Genomic DNA, 27,673 nt, shown 5'->3' with positions numbered 1-27,673 from the left:
GAAAAAGCTATAGGTTTTCAAAGAATATACATATGTATAAGACAGCACTTTCACAGATATTCATATATAAGTTGAAATAAAAATGCCTATATGTATTAAAGGCAAATACAGAAATAGCCCATAACTAACTCTGCACTGAATTACAGATGGGAATGAAATAACATTTATTTGTTTGTAAATTGTAAAAGTACGTTAAGATCTTCAGTACATTTCTCCTCCTGCTGAACCAAAACAATTCAGAAAGAGAAGTTTAAAGTGGGGATAAAAGTGATTATAAAATTGAGCAATAAGTTTAATTTTCCCTGGCTGTGTTAGCTATATTTCTTTGCTGCATTTATTTTTAATAGCAACAACTAGAGATAAATGTCGTCATCAGCTTGCTAGAAGGTGATTTTTTTTTAAAATTCCAAATAGTGGCTTTATGTTGAGATCCCCAGAAAAAGGACTGCAGTTTCTCTTGGGGGAATTAAACATTGGCCCAAACAAATAACAAAACAAGGTCACAGTGTTTGCAATATGTGCTTAATAGACTGTTCATTCAGTGACATAAATGAATTTCACTGAATTAAAACTAGTAACTTCAGGAGCATAGAATGATCTTTATATCTCACCTCTCGATGCTGTTGTCGTATAGATAGGCAAGTCTTTGGCAGCTCTTCTCAAAATCTCCTGCTGGGATTCTGGTCTCTCTTCTTTTTCATATTGTTCTTTATCAGCTTTTGACAAGCTGAACTAGAAGGGATGGAGAAAATAGAATGGAGGGAAGAGATTAATTATTACCTTGTGTTCCAAGGAAAAGATCTTTCAGATCCCCTTACCCACTGACCAAAAAGTGCCACATAAAGAAAAAAAGACTGCTACAAGAATTACAGGAGATCCTTAAAAGTCCATGATGTTCCTGGATGTATTTTAAAGAAAATAATCTTTATCTCTGTTCCATTATCTATAGCATTTTCTCCTCAACACAAGGGAAGGTAAAGACTCAGAGCGAGTTTTAAGGTGGGAACTTTCCTTTAGTTCCCGATAAGCATGAATTAAGTGATCTGTGAACAAGAGGAAGGCACAACAGTCCCTTGCTGCTACAAGGCATTAAAGTTCCCTTATCCCACTTCCTCTCTAATGTAGACAGGAGTACAAACCAGATGGGGGGAAAAAAAGGCAGGTAGAGGGGTTGTGGTGGGCTTCATCGCTTCAGCATAGAAGCTAAAAGAGTTTAACTGAAATTTTTACTTAGGAGTAGTATTCTTGCTGAAACCTCACTGAAATGTAGGCCTTTACCAGAAGAACTTGGAGACTATTTACTCATTTGTGAAACACTTAGTTTGGTATCTGCTGAAATACTATTTACCAGTAAGACCTACAAAACCCAGTGTGCTGACAAGGCCCCTTGCGGTGGGGGCTGAACTCACTATTTCTTTTGGTATTTTTCTGTTTCAAAGAACTTCTAAAGTCTTAGCTTCCTGCACGGACTACAAGAGCCCTTTTTATGAGCAAACATAGACAAAGTATTCATGGTAATGAGTGGAAAATGCTATGTGTGCAGCTGGAACAAAAACTGGCTCAGTGTGATTTAATATGACCGTATTGTCCTACCAAAAACATGTGCATGATTAGTTCACATGGATTTTTCCCTCATGTTGTAGTTTTTCCTCTTTTGGATTACAGTCAGTTGGCAAGCAACAATGAAGACTCCCCTGACAGAAAAGGGAGCAGTAAGACAGTGTTGCAATTTCTCTGTGCTGTTTCCCAACCCAGAATGCAAACAAGCTGCCTCATAGCTCACAGAATCTAGTTAAGCCTCCTGTCACATATAGCACCACCTCAGTTATTGAACCTACCCACCCTTCAAGGGTGAAACATGAAACATGTTTAAATAATGCCCTTTTTAATAATTGGACACTAGAATTAATCTATGCAAAGGGTGAAATTAAAGTTTAACATTTCAGTCATCACCAAGAGCTTGACCTCATTATTCAATCTTAATCACTCAGATATTTATTCAAGTATGAAAACTGGAGATGGTCACATCAAAAGTTTAAGACAGATGTAAAGCATCATTCCAGCAAACAGTGCTGTGATATGCCTTCATACCTACTACCCATTTTAGTCTGACAGCTGACCCAATGCCTGTCTCTATGGCCTGCAACCAAGTAGAGTTTGCAAGAAATATGAGTACTACTTCTAGATGACATTTCCATGGCAAACCGTTAATGCACAAAAAAGGAACCAAATCACAAGATTTAAAACTTTTTTAAAATTTGTGCAAGTAACATTGTAATATTACTCTAAAAATCCTGGATAGGATTTTAATTTTCCCAAAAGCTACATTTCTGTTTTAATTTCAGAAATTAATAGGGCCATGAGACCACAGTCTCTTTGGACAATGGTAGGACACCTTCAAAGACATCAAAAGTTGTCTGTTACCACACAGCAAACAGAATTTCCAATGAGGTTCCAGCAGTTCTTATTGAAAACAGAAAGAATCCCTTTGTTTCCTTCCTCTTTCTTTGTATAATGTTGATTGTTCTTTCTTATGACAAATGTACAGGGATTACACCAAGACAACAGCAGCTGCACAATCTTTTTTTAGTTCAATAGTAAGATCACAGGATGCTATTTGTTTTGCAAGAATGGCTAATTTGAATGACTAAAAATATATACGTTGACACACTCACACAATGGAGAGATTCTGAAGTCTGGCTTTGTTTTTAAGTATAACCAGCATAAATTACTCATTGGTACATGAACAGAAGGGATTTGCCCAGACACAGAAAAAGTGGTGCTAGGTTTTTAATTTGGTTGGGTTTTGTGCTTTTTAAAAAAAAAAAATTTTGTGTGTGCTTTTTTTTTTTTGTAGTTATGGTGGGATGGGTTTTTTTTTCTCTTTTTTTCTGTTTAAAGTCAGCTGTAGAAGAAAATTGTATTAAATCTGATTTCCCCCCAAAGTTGATACACAAAGAAGTCATCACATGCCATATGCCCAAACCATCCCTTTCACTTGCTGAATATGAAAAGCTTGCTACAACATTACTGTAAGTACAGGGTAAGTACTGTCAGAAGAAGTTTTCTATTAATGAAGAATTCAAGCAGACATTAAAAGTTATTAAGCATTAGCTTTATGAGAAGCTCTAGTTCATATACAGCTTTATAAAAAGTAGAATAACACACTTCCAACCACATTTTAATTAGCTAACATACTAATTACTTTGTAATTTTCTTGCAGAACCATTCCAGATAAAGCAAAACCAATCACCTTGAAGACAAGTCCCTTTGAATTTTTCGGTTTAGCAATTAATGGAATCATTTAGGTTGGAAAAGACCTCTAAGATCATCGAGTCCAGCCATTAACCCAGTACTGCCAAGTCCACCACTAAACCATGTCCCCAGGTGCCTCATCTGCTCATCTTTTAAAGACCTCCAGAGATGGGGACTCAACCACTTCTCTGGGCAGCATGTTCCAATGCTTCACAACAAGCCTTTCAGTGAAGAAATTCTTCCTAATATCCAATCTAAGCCTCACCTGACACTACTTGAGGCCATTTCCTCTTGACTTGTCACTTGTTACCTGGGAGAAGAGACTGACCCCCATCCCACTACAACCTCATTTCAGGTAATTGTAGAGAGTGATAAGGTCCTCCTTGTGCCTCCTTTTCTCCAGGCTAAACACCTCCAGATCCCTCAGATGCTCCCCAATGGACTGTGCTCCAGATCCTTCAACAGCTTTGTTTACTTTTAGTGCTTAGCTTAACAGCAGAATAGTGTTTAGCTTTTTTACACTTTATATTCTGTAGCTTTAGCACACAGAAGACCTTAAAGCCATAATTAAACACTGCAGAGCAGTGTTTGCTTTTCCTTTGAAGCATGGGTTTAACTCTTCTCAAAAATGTTTCAGGTTGACATTAGCACTAAACATCAGTCTTGCCAAAAACAGATTAAAAATTCAACACCCACAGAGCAACCAAAGCCTCAAACAGTTTAGCCAGTTTAAAAAACTTTCTAAAAACAAGGAAGAGAATGGAAGTATTTTAAATTTGGTGCCAGTATTTAATCCTTACAAACACACACATTAAAGAAAACAGAAAACAAGGTAATCCATTTTAGGCTTATTGCAATTAATACAGTTCTTTTTCAAAACAGAACTTCTTACAGTCATCATGCATTCTTCTGCTATTATATAAACCTTCTTTATGTAGTCACTTCTCAATTTTCCCTAAGTTTTAACCCTTGACTTACTAATATAAGGGTTCAGTCCTCCAGGTCATGAGTATACACTGCATTACAACTCTTTCTTACCCAAACAATGGTCAAAACTGCCTATAGAGGAAATATAAAAACATTGTCACTGGATTTATCAGTTTTAAAAATTCCAGGTTTTGAGCAAGCTATTTCATAGCAGCTATTTCATTTCACTTTACATGACTGCCAAACCTGTGATGATTTAAACCCACATTTCATATCAGGAAATGTCATGACACAAAGTACATGGTATTTTAAGAGTAACTTCATCATTTTCATTCATGATGCACTGTCATGCTGTTCTATTTTAGATAATGAGAAGGGAAAGGTGAATCATGCGGTACTGCCAACGAGTTTCATCACTGAATACAGTTCAGCTATTTATAAAAAAGGCATTGACATTTTTCTAACATATTTACCTCGTTAGAGGGGGTTGCAGGAGATGTGAAAATTGTCTTCCCATAGGACCATATAAACATGACAAATGACAGATGAAAAACCACAAGGTAGACAACTGCAATAAAACACAAGTAAGAATTTGGTGAATATAGCTGAAAGGAACAAGCAATTAACCCCCAATCTTTGAGGAGGACTAAACTACTACACTACAAATCACCTGATACAATTAGGTTAATCACTTTTCCCTGGGTAGATTTAGCAATCTAGGACTGCTCACTTAAAAAAAAAAAACCAAAAACACAACAAAACCTCCCATCAAATGTGATGGTTGCTATTCCTCAAGAAAATAATATGTTTTTATCACAGAATGACCTTTAACAGTTCCAGGGATGGGGCACCCACAACTTCTACAGACAACTTGTGGCAGTGCCTCACCACCCTCACAATGGAGAATTTCTTCCTAGTATCTAATCTAAACCTCCCCTCTTTCAGTTTGAAGCCATTCCTCCTTGTCCTGTCACTACCTGCCCTTGTAAATAGTCCCTCCCCAAGTCTCTTGTAGATGCCCTTTAGGTACTGGAAGGTGCTATAAGGTCTCCCTGGAGCCTTCTGTTTTCCAGGCTGAACAACTCCAGCTTTCTCAGGCTGTCTTCATAGCAGAGAGGCTCCAGATCTCTGATCATCTTCGTGGCCTTCTCTGGACTTGCTCCAACAGGTCGATGTCCTTCCTGTGCTTGGGATCCCAGAGCTGGATGCAGCACTCCAGATGGGGTCTCACCAGAGTGGAGAAGAGGGGCAGAATCACCTCCCTCAGCCTGCTGGCCATGCTGCTTTTGACGCAGCCCAGGATACAGCTGGACTTCTGAGCTGCAAGTGCATGTTGCTGAGCCACGCTGAGCTTCTCATCAACCAACACCCCCATGTCTTTCCCCTCAGGGCTGCTCTCAATCCATTCTCTGCCCAGCCTGTACCTTTGCATGGGATTATCTCTACTCCTGTGCAGGCCTTTGGACCTGGCCTTGCTGAACTTTCCCAAAGAGATTTTGAAGGGAAAAAACCAAATCAACAACAACAAAAAAAATCCCCCAAAACTCCCCCCAGAACTGAACACAGCTTCACCTGTGGCATATAAGTGACTAACCTTTTTGGATAAAGATGATGATGCTGTAACTCTGTTCTAGATTATAAATTTGATTACTGGCCTACATAATTCAATTTAATTTCTACTTCTAATAGAAACAGCACAATATTGTGCCATTACAGAAGGCACTGGTTATCAATGACAGTAAAAATTCCCAAACAAGGGTTTGGAGAGGACTGCACTCTAGTCATGCTAGCTGGGAGTTAAAAATTGTGTTATTATATTCCTTCAAATCACCTGAGGAATACAATACAATCTGGAAAAGTCCTATTATAGTCACAGTGGCAACGAAACATGGGTGGCTATAACAGGGAACTCAAACAATTTACTAATGGATGTGTGTGATATGGTTGCCTTAAAGACCAGACTTTATGACCCAGGAAGCCTCTTCTAATCTTGTTTCCTCTAGCAGTTTCTTTTACCACTTGTCAAGAGGAAACAGATCAATTGTGCCAGAAGAGCAACTCTTAGAAAAGTCATATTAAATATTTACATTATTTTCACTTATATTATCTTCTGTTGCAAGACAAAGGAAACTTGGCCTACTTTTCTAGGCAGATGAAGAGTCCTTTAAGAAGGTGTATGATGTACTTTATGGATGGCAGAATTTGGGTCTCCCAAACTTTATTCCAAGCTTTGGGAACCTCCTTGTACACAGCTCAGAAAATCCTTGTACTCAGCCACAGATGATGTCATCTTAATTTATTACCTTTCAGGATTTTCATGGGGCTTATTACAATGAAAATAAACAAACTGCATTTGAGCTTTCTTCAGAGAATTATGCTTTTTACCTTTGCCTATGACTCCTCCAACCTTACAGACAGATTTGGCAAATTTTCAGCTGTGGAAAATTCAAGAAGCAAAACCTTTTTCTAAAGCCATCCTAAAACTGTCATCCTGATAGGAAAGAACTTGTGTATTACTGTACTAGGTACTGCAAAATTAGAAATTGTCTTTTATTAAAAACAATCTACATTCAAACACAATGTGGTTAAGCAATTAAAGCATGAGAAAATGGTTTGGAAGAGAGGAGAAAAGGAGCATAAAACTGGAGTGGAATCAGTGGCACAGATCAGGACTTTGGTGTAGAAAAGGGAGAGAGGAACTGAATAGAAGGAAAGAGGAAATGAGATACAGGGCAGAGCAGGGCACAGCAACACTAACTTCCACAGTTCTATTCTGTCCATAAAAATCACCCCCAGAATTCAGATTCTTTTGAAGGATTATTTTTAGTGCACACACAATACCTCCAACAGCAGAACCTCAGTCTTGTCACAGACTGTAAATGCCCCAGCACAAAGAACAACAGGCACCATGTCTAGTTGCAGCAATGGTACAGATCTGTGCCAGTGATACCAGTATTTACTAGAAAGAGGCAGCTGTTGAAGTGCACTTGCACTCTTCATGTAACTGAGATCTTGCAATCTGTCACCATCATTAAAAGCCAAGGGCCTGACTTCAGTAGCCAGTGACAGGCACCACCCAGGGAAAGCCCCTGCAATTGGTAGTCCATACTGTCCCCACTCTGAATAAATTCTTGCTTCTTTTCCCACTCCCATGCTGCCATTCCTACTGTGATTACAGGTCACAATCAGTGCTCCCCAAGAAATGAGAGGGAGGGAAGAGACTATTTTTGACAGCTTTACTTTAGCAGTCCATCTAACCTCCACTTTGGGTAGCAGTATCTCCTCTGCAGGCTCCTCCCCGAAGCATCTTGTATCTGTTTCCAGTACAAATAAAAACCAGGCTCATTCCTAGTGAGCTCATTTTCTTGTATTTACAAGCTAGATGGAAAATACAACAAAAACTTCAAACCCCAATATCTGCCAGTTTAGCCAGACTCAGAGTCATGAGGAAGTCCTGGCTAAGCTAAGGCAAACCAGGATTCTTGGTGCCGTGCTGTGACCGAGTGAAGTCAATTCTCTTTAAAGGCACTGATGCATACTAGACCGTAATTTACGGCCTCAGGAAGACAATGTCTTAAGACATGTTCGCAGAATCCTCCTAAAATATGCTAAGCCCCTCCTAAGATTTGCCCTTAACATCCTTTTCTGAATCATTCTTAACATTACTTCCAAGACAAAGTCACATTACAGAGAAGTAATAATGTAACAGCAGTATATTATATTGTTAAGAGAGATTCAGAGTTGCCTTTATTCCCCTATCCTAATGGATATAAATCCAGACAAGAATATAAAATTATGAAGAAAAAATTAGCCTTAATGGGGTGAAGAAATCACCGCTAATTTAATCAAAGGTTGCAATTACGCACGGGGGTAAAAGGATCTGAACGTAGTACACTGAAATATGGAGCAAAATACACTTGTTAAGATTGCACATTATTGATTTACACAGCAATGTTGCTGGCACTTTGGCCTTTTGGCTCTTCTGATGTTGATTCCTGGCTGTTGGGAGTTAGCTTATAAGAACTTTATAAAACTTATGCTAGCTTTCTTTTCAAATGAAAAGAGACTTCACATCTCATTTTAAAATCAACCTTCATAGTTGAGAAATTCAAGCATACAGGATGCCTATGACATGATTCAGAATTGAAGGTGCAAGAAGTGTGCAGGTGACAGCTATTAAAAGCCTAACAGTCAGGTTCCAATGACACTGTCACTCTCTCTAATTAATCTAGCATTTTTCTTTTGTGGTAGATTTAGAAGCACCTGGTTCAGTGAGACAGGTGCTGCATTTGTAATAAACCCAGAGATCTGACTATGTAACAACAACATCATTGCTCTGCCAGGCTTCCTTAACCGAGACATGGATCTTGCTTTTCCACAAGAAACTAGCAAGTAAAACTTATTCATATATAGGTCAACAGTAAGCACAGCAGCAACTTGCTGAATTTTGTGAGCAACTTGCTGAATTTTGTGAAGTGAAATAGGATGTAAAAACCCAGGGTAAGACAAGCTCACATCTTGAATGGCTTACAGTTCATACTTTTGAAGGTTTTCCCACTCTTTGAGCTCTTCATTAGAAGATGAAAGAGGACAAATTCTGCCAAGGTTCCCTCATTTTACAGTGTTCTTGTACATGTTCCCCACCAGGAAGAAAACTGCTAGATTAGCTTCCAATTCTGTGCTGTTTTGCAAAATATTTAAGAGGTGAGAACCTCTTACCAGTCTGAAACAGCCCTCTGTGGATAGTCAAAGTGCAAATCTATGCTTAATCTACAACTCATGTTCCTTTATAAGCTGAAATGAACTCCCAAGCAAACACCCCATCAATAATACGCTAGAATTTTTTTTAGTCAGTTTATATCTCTGTAAGTACAATTCACCGTGACACATATCTGCCAAAGCCAATATGAAGATTAAAGTAACATTTGTCAAAACAAGGCCCTAACCATTTGACTTGGACATTTAAAACTATAATGTGTAGCCACTTTTGAAATGGTTGTGTTTTGCACATTTCTAACTAGTCCTAAAGAATGGGGTTCTGAGGAATTTGGTAAGCTGTTTGGAAAATAGCAAGCAGTACAACAACAATTCATCTTCCAGAAGTCTTTCAGGTCACTCAACTAAACAGAAAATGGACTTGTGGATCTGCTGCAGTTCCTTCTCTCCTCTCCTTTTTCTGTTCTTACAAGGCACCCATTTAAAAATACTTGCAAACCTAAATCATAGCTGCCTTACTTGCATTAGTCACAGGTCTTGTCATCATCCCAAGTTTGTGATATTAGAAGCTAAACAGACTCAACTGTACAATATTTGCCTTGTTTCTTAGCACTAATCTACTCACTATACAGAGCTTACACATCAAGGAGCACATTTAAATTCTATGTCCCTTAGGACTTGTGTGCAAAGCAGCTATTCACATCTTCAAAAAAAATTTTTAAAAAATTACCTTTTTCTGCAGTTGAAGAAATAGTAACTGGAAGAGAGAGAAAAAAAAAAGTGTTAAGTAAATCTGTATTAAATCAAGTGTTTGGTTAAAAGCAAGATATATGAGGTAGTTGATTTGTTCCAGACCATACTTTAGGTGTTAGTAGAGCCTCCCTACCCAACACTGGGGTAAAACAGGAGTTAGGATTCCTCCTGCCAGCCCTTGATGCTTGGTGAGTTAGTGGAAGAGCTGAAGGGATGCAGTTCCCTGCACTAATGAAGCAAGCGCATTCCACAGACAATCATTAGACTAACTTTATGCACATCCCCCTTCAGATATGTATCTAGCTCATTTTTCTGAGTCAACAGCTAGGCCAACAGGTGTACCACTGGAAAAGAGAAAATTAAAAAGTTCTTACAGAAATCCTTCTGAAACTGTTATGTTACCTACTTCCTTCTCTTAGTTTTTCCCATCACTTCTCTCTTACTGTCACATACTATTTTTGACCTTTTTTTCCCCGACCTGAATTCTCCAGGCATAGTTAAAACCTCTCCACTTCCCTATCTCCTACAGCCTCATCTCCTTTCATGCCAACAGCAAATTCTATTGTTCAAATCTACCTTGTATACTGCCTGACTACTACATTCTCCTGCCCCCAGGCTTCTCCAAAACCTTCACACTTAGTTCATCAGTTTATGTACAACACTGAACAGAGAGCTGCTGTACTTACTGATTTACTTAGATATCACTTCTCTTGCTGGATCTCTTCCTTGCACACTGAATTACTGAAATTTTAGGAGGAAAGGATCTTTTCCTGACTCTTCATCTTACACAGTAAATATAAGCTTCTGGTCAACAGCATGGCTAAAAGGTTAACAGAGCACACCCTGGCTACTGCAGTGTACCTCACTCCACACTGTCTCCCCTCTCTCGGTTCTGACATTTTGACTGTTATTAGCCTGAGTGCCCCAGTTCGAAAGAGCTTTTACTTGATGCACACTAGAGTCTTAAATCTGCAGGGCTTCAGTATGTATTGCAGACTTCCTTCTGAAGGGTTACTTTGGTTACAGAGGTGGCATGTGTCTCACTTACCTGTAGATATCTACAGTTAAATGGTCTGCAACTATATTATGCAACTGCGCCTCAAGAGACATAATGAGGTGCTATCTCAATTTATAGATGACCTCTTTTTGTTCAGATATGTTTTGGGGTTCTTTTCTTCTCTCTCCCCCCCCCACCTCCCTTTTCTCCCCCTTTTATTTAATATCCACACTCTCTCTGTCTATGGAAGTCTCTACGAAGTTAATGGAAAAGGTTCTGGTTCTTTCCACCTAAGGAAGGAAGAAATTATCATTTAGAATAGAACACGCTTGGCTTCAAACTCAAGGAAGTCAATCCTAAAGAACAGCTTAATTTCACATTAGTTATGGACACTTGCACGGCCTCCTCCAATGTTTCTGTCAAACTCCACCACATGCTACAGAAGTCTAATTATTTTTAAAGCAAATCCTGTGTTTTCGCTTGAAATTTTACTGATGTATTATTTCTCCAGTTAACACTTTTTCAACAATGCAAGGAGAAGATAAAAATCATTAAAAAGGTGAAAATTAAAATAAACTCACCAAGTATGGTTGTTTGCTCAACTTAAGAAAAATACTAAAAGTACTTTAGATTAAGCATTGTCTTTGACTCCTCATATCTAAAGTAAACACCTTTGCACACAGCTGGATAAACATGCATTTCCTCAGACAAGAAATATAAAAAAGTTCTTTATTATCCTCTAATGGGATGGGAGAAGATCAATATATTTTTTTAAAGTAATTCTGGTTAAAGCACTCCTTAGTCTGTAGCCTCATTTCTGCTCTCAGCACAAAACAAAACTGTGAGCCAAATTCGATGTTTAAAGACTCAAAATAATGAACAGGCTTTAAAAGTAAAACCAATACATAACGAAAGCTTAATATGGTATCACCTGTGATACTTAATCAAAATAGTCCCTAAAAAACCTTCATAAAAATTAATTAAAGCTTCACAGCACCAGGAAGATAATTTCTCTTTCATACTTAGGTCCCTCAGGTCAGAATGCAGTTACTAGACTCTGTAGAACAATTTTCATTTAACAAACTCCTGCAGTTTGAAGTAAAAGCCAACACTGAAACACTTGTGATTTTCATCCTGCCTTATCATCCTCAAATGAAATAAAAGATGTCCAGTTCTCTTCTGTCTCAGAAGAAGTTTCTTTCTGTTTCTATTCTTTTCACTGTTGTTATGCCCATTATCAGGTAGATTAAACGAACAGCAACCCTACTATACTTGTCCAAATGCACTCAACAAATGGCACATGAACAGTTTCACAAGCTTTTTATACTACAATGCAAAGCCTTCCTTCACATAAGTTAATATTTAATCTTTATGCAAAAAAACCCCCTTTAAATATTAGCTAGGTTGGCCATCTAATAAGCAGCTTTACATCATCAAGAAATCAATTCTAGCTTTTGAACTCTGGTTCAGGGGAAAAAAAAACACATAAGACATTGTCGTTGTGGTTCCTCATCCCTGGCCTGTAGCTTAGCTCTCTATCACTTTTCTCCCTTATAGTTTTCTTCTAACCATTAAGATACTGCTGCCAGCTTCCACTAATTTAGTACCATCTTCAAGCATTTCTAAAACATGGTTTCTTGTCTGGGGCATGGGATGGGGGAAAAATCAGCACTGCCTTTTTGCTTATTGATATTTTTTTGAACAAAATAAACACTGCATATGATTTAGATGTTAACCTCAGGATGCAACAGCACTTTGCACGATATACCTGCATCAGCACAAGTTACTGCCTTCAGTACTGCAGTCAACACAAACCTGTCTGTATTTCAGAAATGTAAGTATTGCAAAACAGCTGATCTTTGATGATTTTAAAATATATTGCCATATCAGTCTACTGCTCAGCTAAAAAAGGAAAAATATTCTTTGGATTGGTTTCTTAATATTAAGTTGTTGGGTTTTTTTGCAAGAAGACTTATGAAGTTCTACAAATGTATGCAAGGGAAGGATAAAACATGACTAGACAGTGAAAGCTGCAGTTTACTTCAATGCAAAGAGCTCAGAAGCATGCCCTCGGGGGCTGAGGCACACAAAGTTTTCGCTATGGCCTCATATTTCAAAGGGTTTAACATCTCAGAGTTACAGCAAGTCAAAGTCAAACAAAGTGAACAGGCCCTGTCGGTCTGACTGCAGTGAGAGCTTTACCTTGGCTACCTCAGGGTTTCCAAAATCAGCCTAAGGAAGGGGCTCAGCAAAGCCTGTCTCTCTTTACACGAGGTAAACAGGCCTACATTGAATGAACTTCATGCTGCTGCAGCTTGTCTAGGGATGTACAACACACTGTCAGTTGGTCCTGTACCACTAAGCAGCTCACACAATGGGGACTCCCAGTGCTTTGGGGTCACTGAAACATGAAGTACACAATACAAAGTATGTGAGTTCACATTCTACAGCACACTACCTCCAAAATACACCATTACAGCCTTTTATCAGGCTGGATTCAAATGTACTTTATAACTCAGTTTGCTTAAGAGGATAAGCAGAAATTGCAGTTCTGACTTTAACAGACGAAACAGTTGCCTTAGTTTTGATTTAGAGACCTAGCATCACCCCTGACAGCAAAACCACTTTTTCCTTCATGACCTCAGTCGTTGGTTACACCTTTCTAGATGCTCTTCCTTACACTGTTGCCCGTTATCTCTCAACTCACCTATGTCACAAGAATGAAAGAGGTGGAAGCCTACAGATTATCAGAGGAAACAATCTTGCAGACATAGGGCCATCATTAGATGAATAACAAATAAAAGTAGAGGAAAATGTCATTTGCTGGAAGCATTCTTCTTGGAGTACAAACTAATAAAGGTGTCAACTTCAGAAAACTTTGGAGAATTTTTTAAGCTGCTTCAAGGAAACCTCGCACAACATCTTGAAGAAACAAGTATCTTTAAGGATCTGGTTTGCTTTCAGTTTCAGGCTTATTTTCAGGATTGCTAGGAAGTGTTCAAGCACCTTCCAAATCACTGCATAATAGGAGAAAGCGAAACCTCTCTATTCAGAGGCAAAAAGGTGCAATGATCTGCCAAGACCTTTCAAGAGGCATGTTAAAAGATGAGACATTTCACTTCAACCTTGAAGGAAAAAAAACCCCACATTACATCTTCCTACTCCCCTAAAAGCCCTGCTCCAACCAAAGCCAGATATTCTTTCTGCAGAGCAAAAAATTCAACTGCAACTAACATAGAAGTATAGAAAAGGACAAGAACCGATCTTGTTACTGAAGTGCTATGCTTAGTTCCCCATCCCCTCCCACGATGGCTCCCAGCAGGAGTCACACTTTGGTTATTATAGCCTTTCCACGAATTTCAAGAGTAACATTCACATTCTGGCTGACATTCCTCATGGGTGGGAAGAAGGAGTGATAAATGCGCAATTGCATCCCTTCACCAGATGTACAGCCTTAACTTTTCTCAGCTTTTAAGGAAAAGGGTTAAAAATATTAACAAAAATAATATATATCCATCTGTGTATATATATATATATACACACACACACACACACACACACACACATGACATATATTTCCAGAAGTTACCAGTACTGAAGTCAACGGCAACTCCCCACAGGCACTGTCCTGTCTGCAAAGGCAAGCCCCACTGACATCATCTCAAGTTTTTCATTTGTTCAGAAAAACAGAAAATGGCATTTTATTGGAAGTATAACTTAGATTTATGGATACATAATTCCCATTTGCAAATGCAGACTTTAATCACCCACAAGAAGATGGTAGAAACAGTACTTACTGACACAAGTGGGACAGACAATGAGTGAATTTCCTTGAGAAAATACTCATTTGGCTTCTGTTACAGGGCAGTGTCAGAGCATGAAGACCTTACCACTTCTCCACTGTTCTCTAAAAGCCTTAATTCTGTGACCTTTCCACACTGAGCTATTTCTTATTTCCCAACTGGCAGGCACCCACAAGGTGCTTTCCTCCCTAAGCAGCAGGGAGTTGTTTTTAGACAAATGACTCAAGATGACTGAGTTGACAGCATCATGTAGCCAAAAGCCAACGCAGGAAGAAGATGCTGCCAGGTCCCTGCTGAAGGGCTATGGGGGCCCAGGAACTGTACACGCAACCGCCACCAGCCGGAATGAATGTCTTCTGCGGAAATTTGAGCCGTACAAGCCTAGAATTCTTTTATCTTCATGTGGTGCTAGACTGATAAGTTTTTTTTATACTCCAGAAATCCAGGAATAGGACACAGGTATCCCCCCTCCCAGTGCACTGCCAGGTGATTCAGAAAGCAACATTTTATAGAACGGCAATGCAGGAGATGGGGCTCCACAGGCCTTCTTATTGTGCTGGCATGAGGAGTCAAGCACTGCCGCACCGTGTGCCTCAGCACTGCCTGGGGCTGATCTGCAGCAAAGGGGCACCATTCCCCAGGTCTAACACAATGCTTGTCTCAGAGGCATGACCTGTGGTGGACAACTCTTGCTGCAGGGATGTATGCAGTTACCCGTCTCAACCACCTACCCGCTCTCCTGTGTCAGACAAACATAACAAAAGTGAGCACTTCCCAGACGCTTCAGGACAGGACTGAACTGCCAATGAAGGCAAGTTTGCATGACCACAAACAGCACGGAACTGCAGTGAAAAAGGGTTAATGGCAGTGAATGGCCTCTCGCTGTCCTGGGTCATGTACAGTCAGTCATGAGAGGGAAAAGAAGCCCTGTCAGGGCTGTTGATGCCCTAAAGCAGTGCAGCTGCTTCCACAAGCACATGAGCTGAAGCCTAAACTCCTCGCACACACTGTGCACAGCAAGAGCACTCGAGTGAGCTACCTTGAGACTTCAAGTGATCACAAGATGATGCCTTCAAAGGCACTGCAGGTAATGTGTGTGTGTGTGTGACATGTGGGGAGAAGCAGGAAGAAAATGCAGCCGGGAAAGAGACACCTTGGTGCAAAGGGGGATGCTCTGTGTTTTATGACCACCAAATTTTCCATGTCCACGATGGCCATACCCATTTCTACAGGATTCAGAGAAGCATTATCACAGGGACAGGTAAAATGAATTCATATTTCAAATAAGGCAGTTCAAGCTGCGCTGCAGAACTTTTCTGTTATTTGTTACCAGCCATCATTATAATTTGTTGCATGGTTAAAACAATATTAACACAATTCTTTCACTATAACAAGTAATTTAGAGCAGCCAGAGGCTTGCTGCCCAGAAAACATTCTCTTACCACAATAATAAAGGGGCTTTTGATTTAGCCAAGGTCTTTTCAGTCTTAATGCAAAGAGTATGTGCATAAATACAAACAGGCTACAGCAGAAATTAGCATAATCAAGGCAAGATACTCCTTGGGTACTGAGTTACATTTAGCAATGAATTTAGCTATGACAACTGAAAAAATTTCTGCCATATATTCTGGGAACAGTAAATTCTATGTTACCACTTCCACAGTTCAAAAACACAGCTACAAAGGCAGCTAACTTCTGGAACTCACAAAATCCTACAGATGGCTCCTTATCTCTGCATCTTCAAAATATTCTTGGAAGTTATACCAAAAGTCTCCCAATGGTCTTCTCAGAAGAGAGCCTGCACGTCTTAAATGACTTCAAAATCAAAAGTCACAGTTGGTTAACACACAGGAGGAAGTGTTGCCAGGTCTTAACCTCACAGTCTCACACTTGTGTCCGCACCAACTATAATGTGCTAAGAGATCTATCAGCCCAAACAACTAAAGGCTTTTTCCGCAAGTGAAGTTAGCATTTATCTTCAGCAACGTACCAGGTTTGTCCCTGAAAACACTATTCCCCGGGAAGCACTATTCACTTTCAATTTACCATAATTGCTCAAAAAACCTCTAATGTAACTTGATTTTCTTCATCTATTTAATCACTATTGCCACTGCTCATTCTATTTGCATTTTGATGGATTTTAAACCCTAGTGTTACTTCTACACACTTTTCCTCAGCTGCTTACTCCAATTACTGAACTTTCTTCATTCAATTCTTTACCAAAAATTCTGCTTTATTGTAACAGTAACAGCTTTATTGCTCAGTAGCTTGGAAGTGCTGTGCATAAATTGCTTCCAATATTGCCTTTAAGCTATCAGACACAGCCACAAGAAAGCCTGGTTTCTTCTCAAAAGACAAAGAGAGCTCTTACTTGCACCAGTCAGTGAGTTGTGCTCTCTCTGACACATTGGGGAACAGGAAAAAACAGAATCGGCAGAAAGGCATGGAAGCTCAGAAGCATGTGAGTGGAGCTAGCTTATGTCCACACCACTAATTAATTACATTTTAAGGAGGCGTATTTATACTCAGGCCGGCCAGATCAAGCTCATAGTAACACTACACTCAAGTATCTGCACATGTGAAAGTGCTTTCTGTGTTAGGAATAACTCCAGTGGTTCTGTAGTTGATACTACTAGGACACTTGCGAGAGACAGGAGTGACAAACAGGATAATCAGCTGGTGTTGACAGACTGCTACTCATCATTATGTTGGGCAGAGTTGTTGTACACACCCTGCACAGGATTTGATGTTCTGCAGGTGATATTAGAAACTGTCAGTATATTTAAAGTAAAAAACCAAACCAAACAACCCCCCCCACACACCAGACACAGCTGCTGTGACCTGCAGAGGTGGAGCCTCATCCCATGATAGGGACCCGCTTTGTTCACCAGGCATCCTTCTTCATGTTTGGCTTCAGACTTTTCCAAAATCATTTGCCTCCTTACTTACTTACTGGTCTGGTTTGCAACAAGTGTTTCCTCAAATACCGGAATAAAATCTCGCAAAACTCTGTGGATGAAAATCTCCTTGTAAATCTCCTTACAAAATATTAGGCACTCTGTTTTCTCAGAGAAGGATTTTAGTGTCACCAAGTTCATTGAGTAATGGAAGAAACCAAACTGCCCAGCAAGCTCTCATGCATTAGGTCACTGGATTCCCCAAATTAAGTTTTAATTTAGTAACACTGGTCAGGTTTGATTGGTATTTGTCACTTGAGATTAAATATGGAACATACCTATGATAAGAGCTAATTTTCAGCCAGCAACACATTAACAACAGAGCAGCCAGTAATGTAATTTACACGAACTCCCATCATGATATTAATAAGTCAAGATGTTGAACACAGCCCTTTAAGGAAGTTGTTTCGAAAAAACATGTCATTTATAAACATGTATATTAGTTGTGGGAAAGTTGAGTGATGGGGACCTCCTGCCTTCAAGGTACTGGACATGTAAATCCTAATAAATATTGCTTTAAAAAAAATACAATTATTTAACCCCCCTCTCCAACACGAAACTTAAGGAGCAGCAGATTAAACAGATAAAAATATACATACACACAACATTCCCACAAAAATCCTATTCATAACTTGCAACCTTTTTCAGATACTGTAAAAAACTAACTTGAATGTTAGTTACATAGGGCTAAGAGAAACCAAATTTTGCTACAAGTTTTGGGCTCCTCTGCAACCTTTGGGTAAATCTGCATGTCAAAAACCAAAGAGGTGAAAACCTAGGTACAATCATACACTTCACTTCTCTGTTTTTTTTTTAATCCAAACTTGACAAAGCTAAAAGCAATGACTAGTTGTCAACAGAAACAGTACAATAACAGGTTCTCTTCTTCACTCTATGACAAGGCAGTAGCTGAGGCACTTAAGTTTTAAGTCCACCACAGACAACTGCAAACCAGCTTATACAATAACTATCTGTTTAGGTCTATTCAAACACAAAGACTGTTCCTCTCAAGATTAGATTTAATCTATATTTTATTTCATTCTCTCTGCAGTGGCAGCTTGCCTAATTCCAGACGAATTATTACTTCCACCTCTAAATTTTTTTTCATTGCAAAAGGCTTAAAAAAAGAAAAAAAAACACAACAAAACAAGTCAGCTTTCCATGCTTAGCGCTTCACAACAGACACATAAAAATCACCCACTCTGCAGACAAACACACATCAAGATGCACAAGTGAAATACCACAAACAAAAAACCCTTGCTGCAATAAAACCCTCACTTGATCTCTCTGCAAATCATATGATTAAAATGCTTCTGTGCTTCGCATTTGAGACAATGCCGCACCATATATAGCGTCAGAGAGACTGCTGCAGAAACTGCAGAGGCAAAGCTGCTGCTCTTGTGATCCAGTTCTCTTCGCCAATCTTGTAAGACAATTTTAATAGCCAAAAGGGAATGTGAATAAGGAATGGATGAGGCATTTGGTCTTTTGGAAAAAAAAGGAAAAGCAGAAGCCTGAAATGCTGCAGGAGGAACTTGATTTTTAGCACAGATAAGACAGTCAAAGGTTAGGTAGGAGGCACTCCACTGAGGATTGGGGTGAGGGGGGGGGAGCAGAAGAGGGTGAAAAATCTGTGACCCAGAATAGGCGAAGAAAACAATTTAGTGACAGCAGAAGGAGGTAATATTGGGGAAGTGGCTAAAAGAACAAACATATTTGTTATATTCTGATTATCCCTTTTAGACATGATTCACACCTTGGTGAAGATTCAGCTTACATCAAAAAAGTGGTCTGTGCTTACTTCTCAAATGTTTCTATTAAATTTCAAACATACTAATGAGAGAAAAACGGATACTCATCCTGTTACAGGAAGATTATGCACCAGCTGAGAAGGAGTTAACAACTGAATTGAAAACTCCATAAAAGCTGTTTCAGGAACCTATAGTTTATAACACTTGTAAGCAAAGTACATGTTAAACCAGCACAGACTCTTACAGTTGTAGGAAACTGTCGAACAAACACTGATCTATTGAATGGATGAAAAATGAATGACATGAACCCCCAGCATTTACAGGCACAATTTTAGACAGACAGTTAGAATCTATCCTACTCCCATTTTCCATCATAGGCAGTCTCGAGTTCCAAAAGTAGGTACAGTGCCATCCAAGTGTTTCATCTGTCGCAGGTGTACAGGAACTCAGCTCAGATATCCATCTTTTAACACTGAAAATTATTCTGTTATGAAAAGCATGTCTACATTAACTCATAAAAATATGAGTCACTAGAGAACAAAATTTTAATTATTGAAATTTTGACAGACAGAGCCTAAAGTTCAGAGTATGCAGAGGGTCAATGACCTCAAAGTAATGTCTACTGAAAGCATACACTTGAAATTCTGGTCCTTTTATCCACAGCATCTGGTAGGAAAACAGAGACTCAGAAGTGACCAAGTAACGTAAAGCCCCTGATTAAAAATGAAAGTGACTTTTAGATCACTGCTGTAACTCAAGGTATACACAAACCTCCTACTGTTGTTACCAGAGAAAAATTTGAGAGAACCTATTTTCCATAATCTTAAATACTCATGCTATCTGAGCCCTTTGAAAGCAAGAAGAAAAGCTTTATAATCCACACCTAAAAGGCAATCAGAAAGCACTGCAGCAATGAGTGATCACAGCTACAAGAAAGTAAAACCACATGAAGCCTTCCTGTTTCCGCTCAGACACTTACTCAACTCCTTGCTTTTCCTAAGTCCCTTCTCTCCCCTAGTCCAAAGTCATCCTGCCCATGGACCAGTTTCAGACAAGTGTTGAGGCTCAGTGGAGGTCTCACACTAAGTATATGCCAGTAAGTTTCATCAAAGCTGTTGGATGGGTAGAAGAGACAAGCTCACACTCCCTGTTAGCAAACAGCTGCTCTGAGCTCAGATGGCTCATTCTCTGCCTCGTCCCCTGGGCAAGCCAAGCAACACCAAACTGGCCACTGCATCACACTTCTTTTTAACCAAATGGTAACTAGGGATCAAGAAAAGATGCCAACTACTGCAGAGCTGTCAAGAACGGTTTAGCAGATGCAGGGAAAACTGACAACAGAGGGCTGGGGCGGGCACCGCAGACAGAAGGCTGAGAGGAAAAAAAGGGATGGAGTCCTGATGGCAGAAGAAAGAGCTGACACAAGACAACTCCTCAAGAAACAAGGCTGACTAGTTCTGTTGCACTTGGAACAATTTTTTCATTAGAGGACTGGCAAGAGAGCAGGTTTCATGCCATACAAAAGGCACGTGCCCACCTGTTCCTATAAACTAGAATGATCAATACAGTGCAAAGCACCATATAAGGAAATAATCTTTCTACTCAAGCTGAGCGCTTAGTTTTTCCAATAATTTTTATCTAGTCTGAGCACCTCAACAGGAATTCTACTTATACATAGTTAGAGAAAAGGATCTCATTTAAGATGATAATATGCATGCTTACATTGAGACATTACAACACAACTAACTGTACTCAGAGTGGTTCAATGTCTGTATTTTTAAATTCCTGAGAGGCACATAAACATAGTTAAATGTAACTAATGATCTAACCTGTTTAATCTGCTTTCCTTTTCTTGCAAAGGTAACCCTCTTTTCCTACGGGAATGCTTTTTACATGCTTAACATGCAAATGTTGTCCTTCAGTGCTGATACTTCAGCGTTTTCTGTACTTTGAAATCAGAAGTTACTGACACTGCTGTTAGTATCACCTTGCCATTGCTTGGGAGATACTGCATTAGCATCCTCAGTAAAGATTTCTTCTGGAGGAGGCAGATGGAGTTACCTTCTCTCTGTTTATGCAACAGACTCCTCAGATGGAAGCATTACAACAGATCACCATGTGCTTCTCATATGGATTGTGCTTTGGGGAAATCAGAGCTATCTCCCTACTGACAAGAGCTATTGCAGTCTCCTGGAACAGCAAGGAGTGTAATTTGAACTATTAACATGAAATTATGCATTCTAAATTACAAACTGCTTTGTTTGTCAGGATTTTAGACGCACTAGACATTACCTTTTATTAAGAAAAAAAAGCAAACCCTTCTGCAACTAGATGCTATGAAAAGAATACACAACTAGTTACTCCCATAGCTTTGAAAATCCCATTTTTCCATACTTGGCAGAGTATGATGCATGAAAACAGTCATACACTCAAGCCTAGCAAATAGGTAAACCAAGTCAGTGTCCTTAAAACTCTTGCCTCAGGAGAAGAGTCAGGACTGTGTTTTTCAGTAAAAACCTAACCTGAACAAGATATTTAGTTATTAACTTTTTTTTTTAAATAAAACCAGCCAATACACTTTAGTTAAGATCTGCATACAATTCAGGCAAAGTTAACTTTTCTTTTTCTCAGTGCAGAATGCACTACCAAAGTCTGCTAGTGTTTTAGCAAAAGGGTAAGAAACTGGCTGGCTTCACCCACCAACTCTGACTACGTGTGACAAAACAGTGTCTTCTGACCACCCTCCAGCCAGCCCGTATTAGAGCCCATCACCTACAAAAACAAAATACAAGTCAGCCATAAGTGAAAATGCACCACAAGAGCAGCGCTCCACTCTCTCTGGGCATCTGAGAGATGTGGTAAGCAGACACAATCAGTCCAATTCAACAACAGCATAGTATAGCCATTGTTCACAAAAGCGATGTTACAAGCAAAACATGTTTTGATGACAAGAAAGAACACATGAAATAGTTTTAAACTAACAAAAAGCTATTTTACGACATCCTTTATGTATTGCTAGGTGTGCTTTCTTGCAAACAGAGCTCTGGGCAAGTTATGCATGAAAAGAAGAAATAATCTAATACGAAAGTGTTCATGTTTTTCTACTTCAAAGCACCTAAACCTCTGAATGACATGTTGCCTTGAGTCTTTTGCAATTCCTTCAGTTACACATGTTCACAGAACTTTTATACTCTGCTGACATTCACACATTTGCTTACACACATTTGGCTGTTTTCACCTTTCCAATTAGCTTAATAGCTAATTTACCTGATGGATCACAACTACACAGCAACAGTGGTCTAAATAAGCCAGTGTTCAACAGCTTCAGAGAGAGATAAGGACGCTGGCAGTTTCCAAGGGAGGTAAACAAAAGACGAGCTCATGAGTCTCCTTTCATCTTATCCATACCAATTCTCCTCAGTGTTCACTGGTCTGTAAGTAACATAATTTAGGGTTATAGAAGAGACCTAACGAAGTAAATACGTATTGGCAGTGAATTACAGAGTAAGACTGAGTCCATCAGACACCAAAAGCAAGACATTGAGCAATATGTCTTGCTCCAGCAGAGGAGGATGGGGCAAGCAGCACAGAGAAGCAAAACTGAAAGGGAAAGGGTGATGTGATGAAAGCAACAGGCCCAACTTTACCATTTTCTACTTTATTAGTAATATTTTATGATACTACAGTAAGCTTGGCTTCCCACTTGATTTACTAACTGACTATATATGCTTAACCTTTAATAAATGAGCAAGGACTACAAGGAGGAAAAAAAAAAGCAGGAAGAAGAAACAGTTGAGGAAATAAAGGCTTTCTCTCTTCCCATTTCCTTGTTAGCTTTGCATCTTAACATTTATCTGATCTTTAAGTAAAGTACTGGTGTCTGTGGGGTTCCAATTTTTCTTTTACTCTTAGTATTTACTTGAAACTTTCTATTGTGTCTTCTCTTTTCTAAAGCTTTTCTTCCTCCATCTCTTTTTCCTTCGCCAGGCACACATCAGCCTTTTACCAAAGCCACAAGCCCTGCTTTTGCACCCGCCCTATGTGACCATCTGCAGAGACCAGTATCACTTCATTCATCAGCTATGTGCTGAAGGCACATCCTTGCTCTTCTTCATAGTATGTAGTGCAGTAGTTCTCAGAACAAATAGAACATAAGGAGCACTGGGAGATAGTAAACATACCTGCCAAGAGAAACAGAAAATCCTGTATTCTACTATAAATCCTCTTTATGCTACTTTGAACTCAAATGCAGTGGAAAAGCACACAAAGGAAAAAAACCCATCACATCAAAAAGACCTCACAAAAACACAAACCAACTGTAAAATTCAGTGACGGTAACAGAAGCCATTAAGTCATTTTCTTATTAAATGACATCTTTTCTTAATAGTCTGTATGTGCAGACGTTAATAAAGCTGATTCGTGAGCAAAAAGCACCAGATTTATAGATGCAAAAGTTCTTCCATGAACAGGAGTCAACCCTTTCAATAATTTTCACACAAGTGACATTCTAACGAACTCAGAAGGGCTCTTTGCAGCTTCTCTCTGCTTGCGAAGGAGAAATCATTCACCGGCACTCAGTCCTGACCCACTCTGTGATCGAAACACAAAGCTGGGACTTCAAGAGCTTGAGATTCTGCTCCCAGTTCAGCCAGAGACCACCTGTGCAACCCTAGGCAAGTCTCTTAATATCTTGGTTTTTGTTCTTTGCTTAAGAGAAGAAATGAATAGCCCTAATCTGCCTTTTGTCATGCTGATCAGACTGTAACGGGTACAGAAAACCTGTAAAATGTGAGCCCCTTTCAGGACTACTGTGATAACAACCCATACCTCCAGTACTGAAGATTGTCTTAAACTTTGTTCCAAGTGTTTATAGTTTCAAGCACGATTTTTGAATATACAGACGTATTAACAACTCTCTCATGTCAACATTTCACAGAGTATCTCAACAAGCATTATTTTACAACTATATCTCTACTATTTAAAGTCCAAGTAACTTTTTGCCTGTGGTTCATGTTCCAGTCCACATCTCTAAACACAAAAGGCTGTGAAATAACATCAGCATTCAGAAAAGTTATTAAAAACACTCCTTGCAGAAAAAGAAAAGTAACTGATTACTTCTAACTGATGTCCCTATAAGTTTACCCAGAAATAAAGTATATGCAAATCTTTTATTTCTAGCCAGGGATAACAAAGCACATAGTCTACACAAATAGCAAGTACAAGGACGTACAGATACTAGGCATACCTATATGTAGCTTAAAATAGTTCTTATTTTGAGGTTTGGTTTTTTTCATTTCAGCTTCCTTACTTAAACATGCCAAATGCTCAATAACGCGTTCCTTAGTTTTCCTATGCTGCTTCCAAGTTTTACCAAGTCTGATGAATACTGCACATCGCAGTTCCACTCCATTTACGCTGCCCAGAGAAAGCCAACATCCTCCCGAACTGAAGTTTCCTCCCGAAGGCAGTAAAGGGTAAATATCACCCTGACCGACACGGGCTGCAAGTCAGATTTATATAAGGACAAGCCCTCGTCCAGAAAGCCTGGACACGGCCTGACAAAACCCCATAAGCCCTAAATCCTCTCCCCAGCCCGCTTAAGTTGAATGTTTCCAGCTTCATTATGCTTCAATGACACTGGGCATCTTAATTAAAGGGGGGAAGAGGAGGGAGGGAAGACTCCTATACACCCATAAGGAGTTATTTGATGTATCAGCAAGAGGGATGAACAACAGAAAAACAGAGAGGGGAAACCCCTCCCGGGGAGACACGAAGGGCTGAAGCCTTCGAGAGGTCCCTGTCCCCAGAGGAAGCGCCCCGGACTCCCCGCCTGGGCCTCCTTCTCTCCCCCAGACCCGTTCCTCGCTCCTCCACAGGGGACTCCGGGCCGGGACCCCGCCGCCATGAGGCGCCTGAGGGCGGGAGGACAACAGGTAAACCCGGCCCCGGAGGGAGGGAACGCTCGAGGCAGGGGTCTCCTCCCGCCCGCCTGGAGGAGAGCCCGGGGCGGGCGCAGGAAGAAGCCACCCCGCCACGGCGCAGCGGAGGAGGCGGGCGCCGGGAGCTGCCGCCCGGGCGGGCAGGACCCTCCGCCGCCCGCCACCCTCCCGGTGCACTCACACACACACAGCTCCACCACGTAGGCGTAGTAGGACCAGGCCACGACCAGGGCGATGAAGGCCACGGGCACCCAAGCCAGCACCTTCTGGCAGCACTTGAGGACGTGGGACGGCGCCATCTTCCCTGCCGGGCACCGCGGCAGCGCCGGCGCTGCGACGGGCGGGCGGCGGCTGCAGCTCCGGCCGCCGCTGCGGAGCCGGCCCCGGGCGGGCCCTGGGCGGGCCGCAGTGGGCGGGAGAGGGGCGGCCCCAGCGCCCGCTACCGCCTCTTTCCCGGGGCCGCCGGAACGTCTCACAGGAGCACATAGTCGTTAGGGTTGGAAGGGGCCTGTGGAGATCATCCAGTCGAATCCCACTGCCAAGGCAGGGTCAGCTGGAGCAGGTGACACAGGAGTGGATCCCGGTGGGTTTTGAATGTCTTCAGAGAGGGAGACTCCACGCCCTCCCTAAGCAGCCTGTTCCAGTGCTCTACCACTCTTAATGTAAAGAAGTTCTTGCTCATGTTGAGGTGAAACTTTTTGTATTTTAGTTTATGGCCATTGCTCTTCGTTCTGGGCACCACCAAGAAAAGTCTGGCGTCATCCTCTTGGCACTTGCCTTTGAGATATTGATCTGCATTAATGAGATCCCCTCTAAGTCTTTTCTCTAGACTAAACAGGCCCAGCTCCCGGTAGTCTCTTCTGATAAGACAGATGCTCCAGTCCCTTAATCATCCGTGTGGTCCTCCGCTGGTTCCTCTCCAGTAGCCACTTGTCTTGTACTGAGGAGCCCAGAACTGGACACAGCACTCCAGACGTGGCCTCACTCGGGCTGAGTAGAGGGACAGGATCACCTTCTTCGACCTGCTCGCCACATTTCCCTGCTCGCCACACTTCGGGCTCCCGCCACCTCCCGCCCCCCCTTCTCACAGGAGGGGTGTTCGCACCGGCCCGGCCGCTTCGGGGCGGGATCCTCCCCAGCCATAAAAGCTGGTCTTAAAGCTCACTTTTGCTCTTTTCCGCGGTCCTGGTCGGGCTCGAAGGCGAGGACGAGTCCGCGCAGTCGTGCCTGGGCGCTGCCGGGCTGCTGCCTCTCCCCGCTCACCGAGCACGTACAGAGCTCAGACAGCTTGTCGTGTGCCTCAAAATGATATTTATTTATAAATAACTTACTGCTATTTGTTTTATTGCCTGTTTTCTGAACGGCGTTGAGCGCCTGACAGCCGCGGGCACGCCGCGACCTCGGCGGGCACCGCCACCACCAGCGCTGCCTTGCGGGGCTCAGCTTCTCGAGCGCGGGCGTTTCCAACGCCTGAAATCTTCAGCCTCACTCTGGCATTGCTATCGGTGGGATCCCGGGGTCGGAACGGCTCGTGCCATGACCAAAATCCCCACTTCCCTCCCGGACCGGGGGGTGCACGTGCCGAGACCGCCGCTCCCGCGGCGCTCTGGCGCCATCTGGCGGCTGCAGGAGGGGCCGAGCCGGGGCTGCCCTGCCCCGGGGGGAACAGACCCATCCACAGGGCTACAGACCCAGCCGTAGGACTACAGACAGCATCCATAGGGCTACAAACAGCATCCATAGGGCTACAGACCCATCCATACAGTGCAGACCCCATCCAGAGGGCTGCAGACAGCATCCATAAGGGGTGAGGTTGGAACAGACCAGAAGTGTGCCCTGAAAGGAGAAAGCTTGGACAGAACAGGACGGGGAGGCTGGTGTGGGTGGGCAGGACCCAGGTGGTGTGGCCCGTGGTCCCTGTGAGTACGGGGAGGTGGTGTGCGGAGAGTGTGATGGGATTGCCTTGGCAGGGGCAGGGAGAGGGGCAGTTGTTTCAGCCTTACTTGTTCACAGAATCGAAGACTCATCAAGGTTGGGAGAGACCTCAAGATCATCAAGTCCAACAGTCAACCCAGCACCACCATAATCACTCCTAAGCACTCCTAAGCACTCCATAACCACACATATCCCCAAGTGCCACATCAACTTGAACACTTTCAGAGATGGTGAATCCCCCACCTTCCTGGGCAACTTATTCCAGTGGCTGACCACTCTTTCAGTGAAAAAAATATTCGTTCTAATATCTAATCTGAACCTTCCCATGTGCAATTTAAGGCCATTTTCTCTCATCCTCACCTGTTGATGAGTTGGTAGGACAAATACTAAGAGGAGTGATCAGGAATTCAGAAGCCTGTGAGCCTTTTTCAGCTCCATCCCTGGAGGTGTTCAAGGCCAGGTTGGATGGGGCCCTGAGCAGCCTGGTCTAATGAATGGTATTCCTGCCCATGGCATGGAGGTTTGGAACTGGATGATCTTTAAGGTCACTTCCAACTCAAACCATTCTGTGATCCTCTGATCCTGTGAACAGCTAACAGGGAGGAGACACCCCAGCCAAATGGCCAAGCAGAAGCTTCTA

At 41.4% G+C, this 27,673-nt stretch overlaps 1 protein-coding gene across 2 annotated transcripts in view; it reads right to left on the bottom strand.

The window, feature by feature from the left end:
- ZDHHC20 (zinc finger DHHC-type containing 20) overlaps positions 1 to 25,441 on the bottom strand; it is a 43,524-nt gene extending 18,083 nt beyond the window's left edge. For both annotated transcript variants that reach the window (XM_017831645.1, XM_017831646.1), the window contains exons 1-4: positions 25,280 to 25,441; positions 9,629 to 9,655; positions 4,656 to 4,750; positions 612 to 732 (exon numbers count right to left, since the gene is read on the bottom strand). In XM_017831645.1, the coding sequence (XP_017687134.1) occupies positions 612 to 732; positions 4,656 to 4,750; positions 9,629 to 9,655; positions 25,280 to 25,397 (361 nt within the window). In that variant the 5' untranslated portion in view covers positions 25,398 to 25,441. The remainder of the gene's footprint in view (positions 1 to 611; positions 733 to 4,655; positions 4,751 to 9,628; positions 9,656 to 25,279) is intronic.
- Positions 25,442 to 27,673: the final 2,232 nt, after the last annotated feature.

Source organism: Lepidothrix coronata, unplaced genomic scaffold (assembly GCF_001604755.1).
Source record: "Lepidothrix coronata isolate B3197 unplaced genomic scaffold, Lepidothrix_coronata-1.0 Scaffold194, whole genome shotgun sequence".
In the NCBI taxonomy this organism is placed as follows: Eukaryota; Metazoa; Chordata; class Aves; order Passeriformes; family Pipridae; genus Lepidothrix; species Lepidothrix coronata.
The sequence above is the reverse complement of the archived record's forward strand: the minus strand, read 5'-3'. Positions and strand labels throughout refer to the sequence as shown.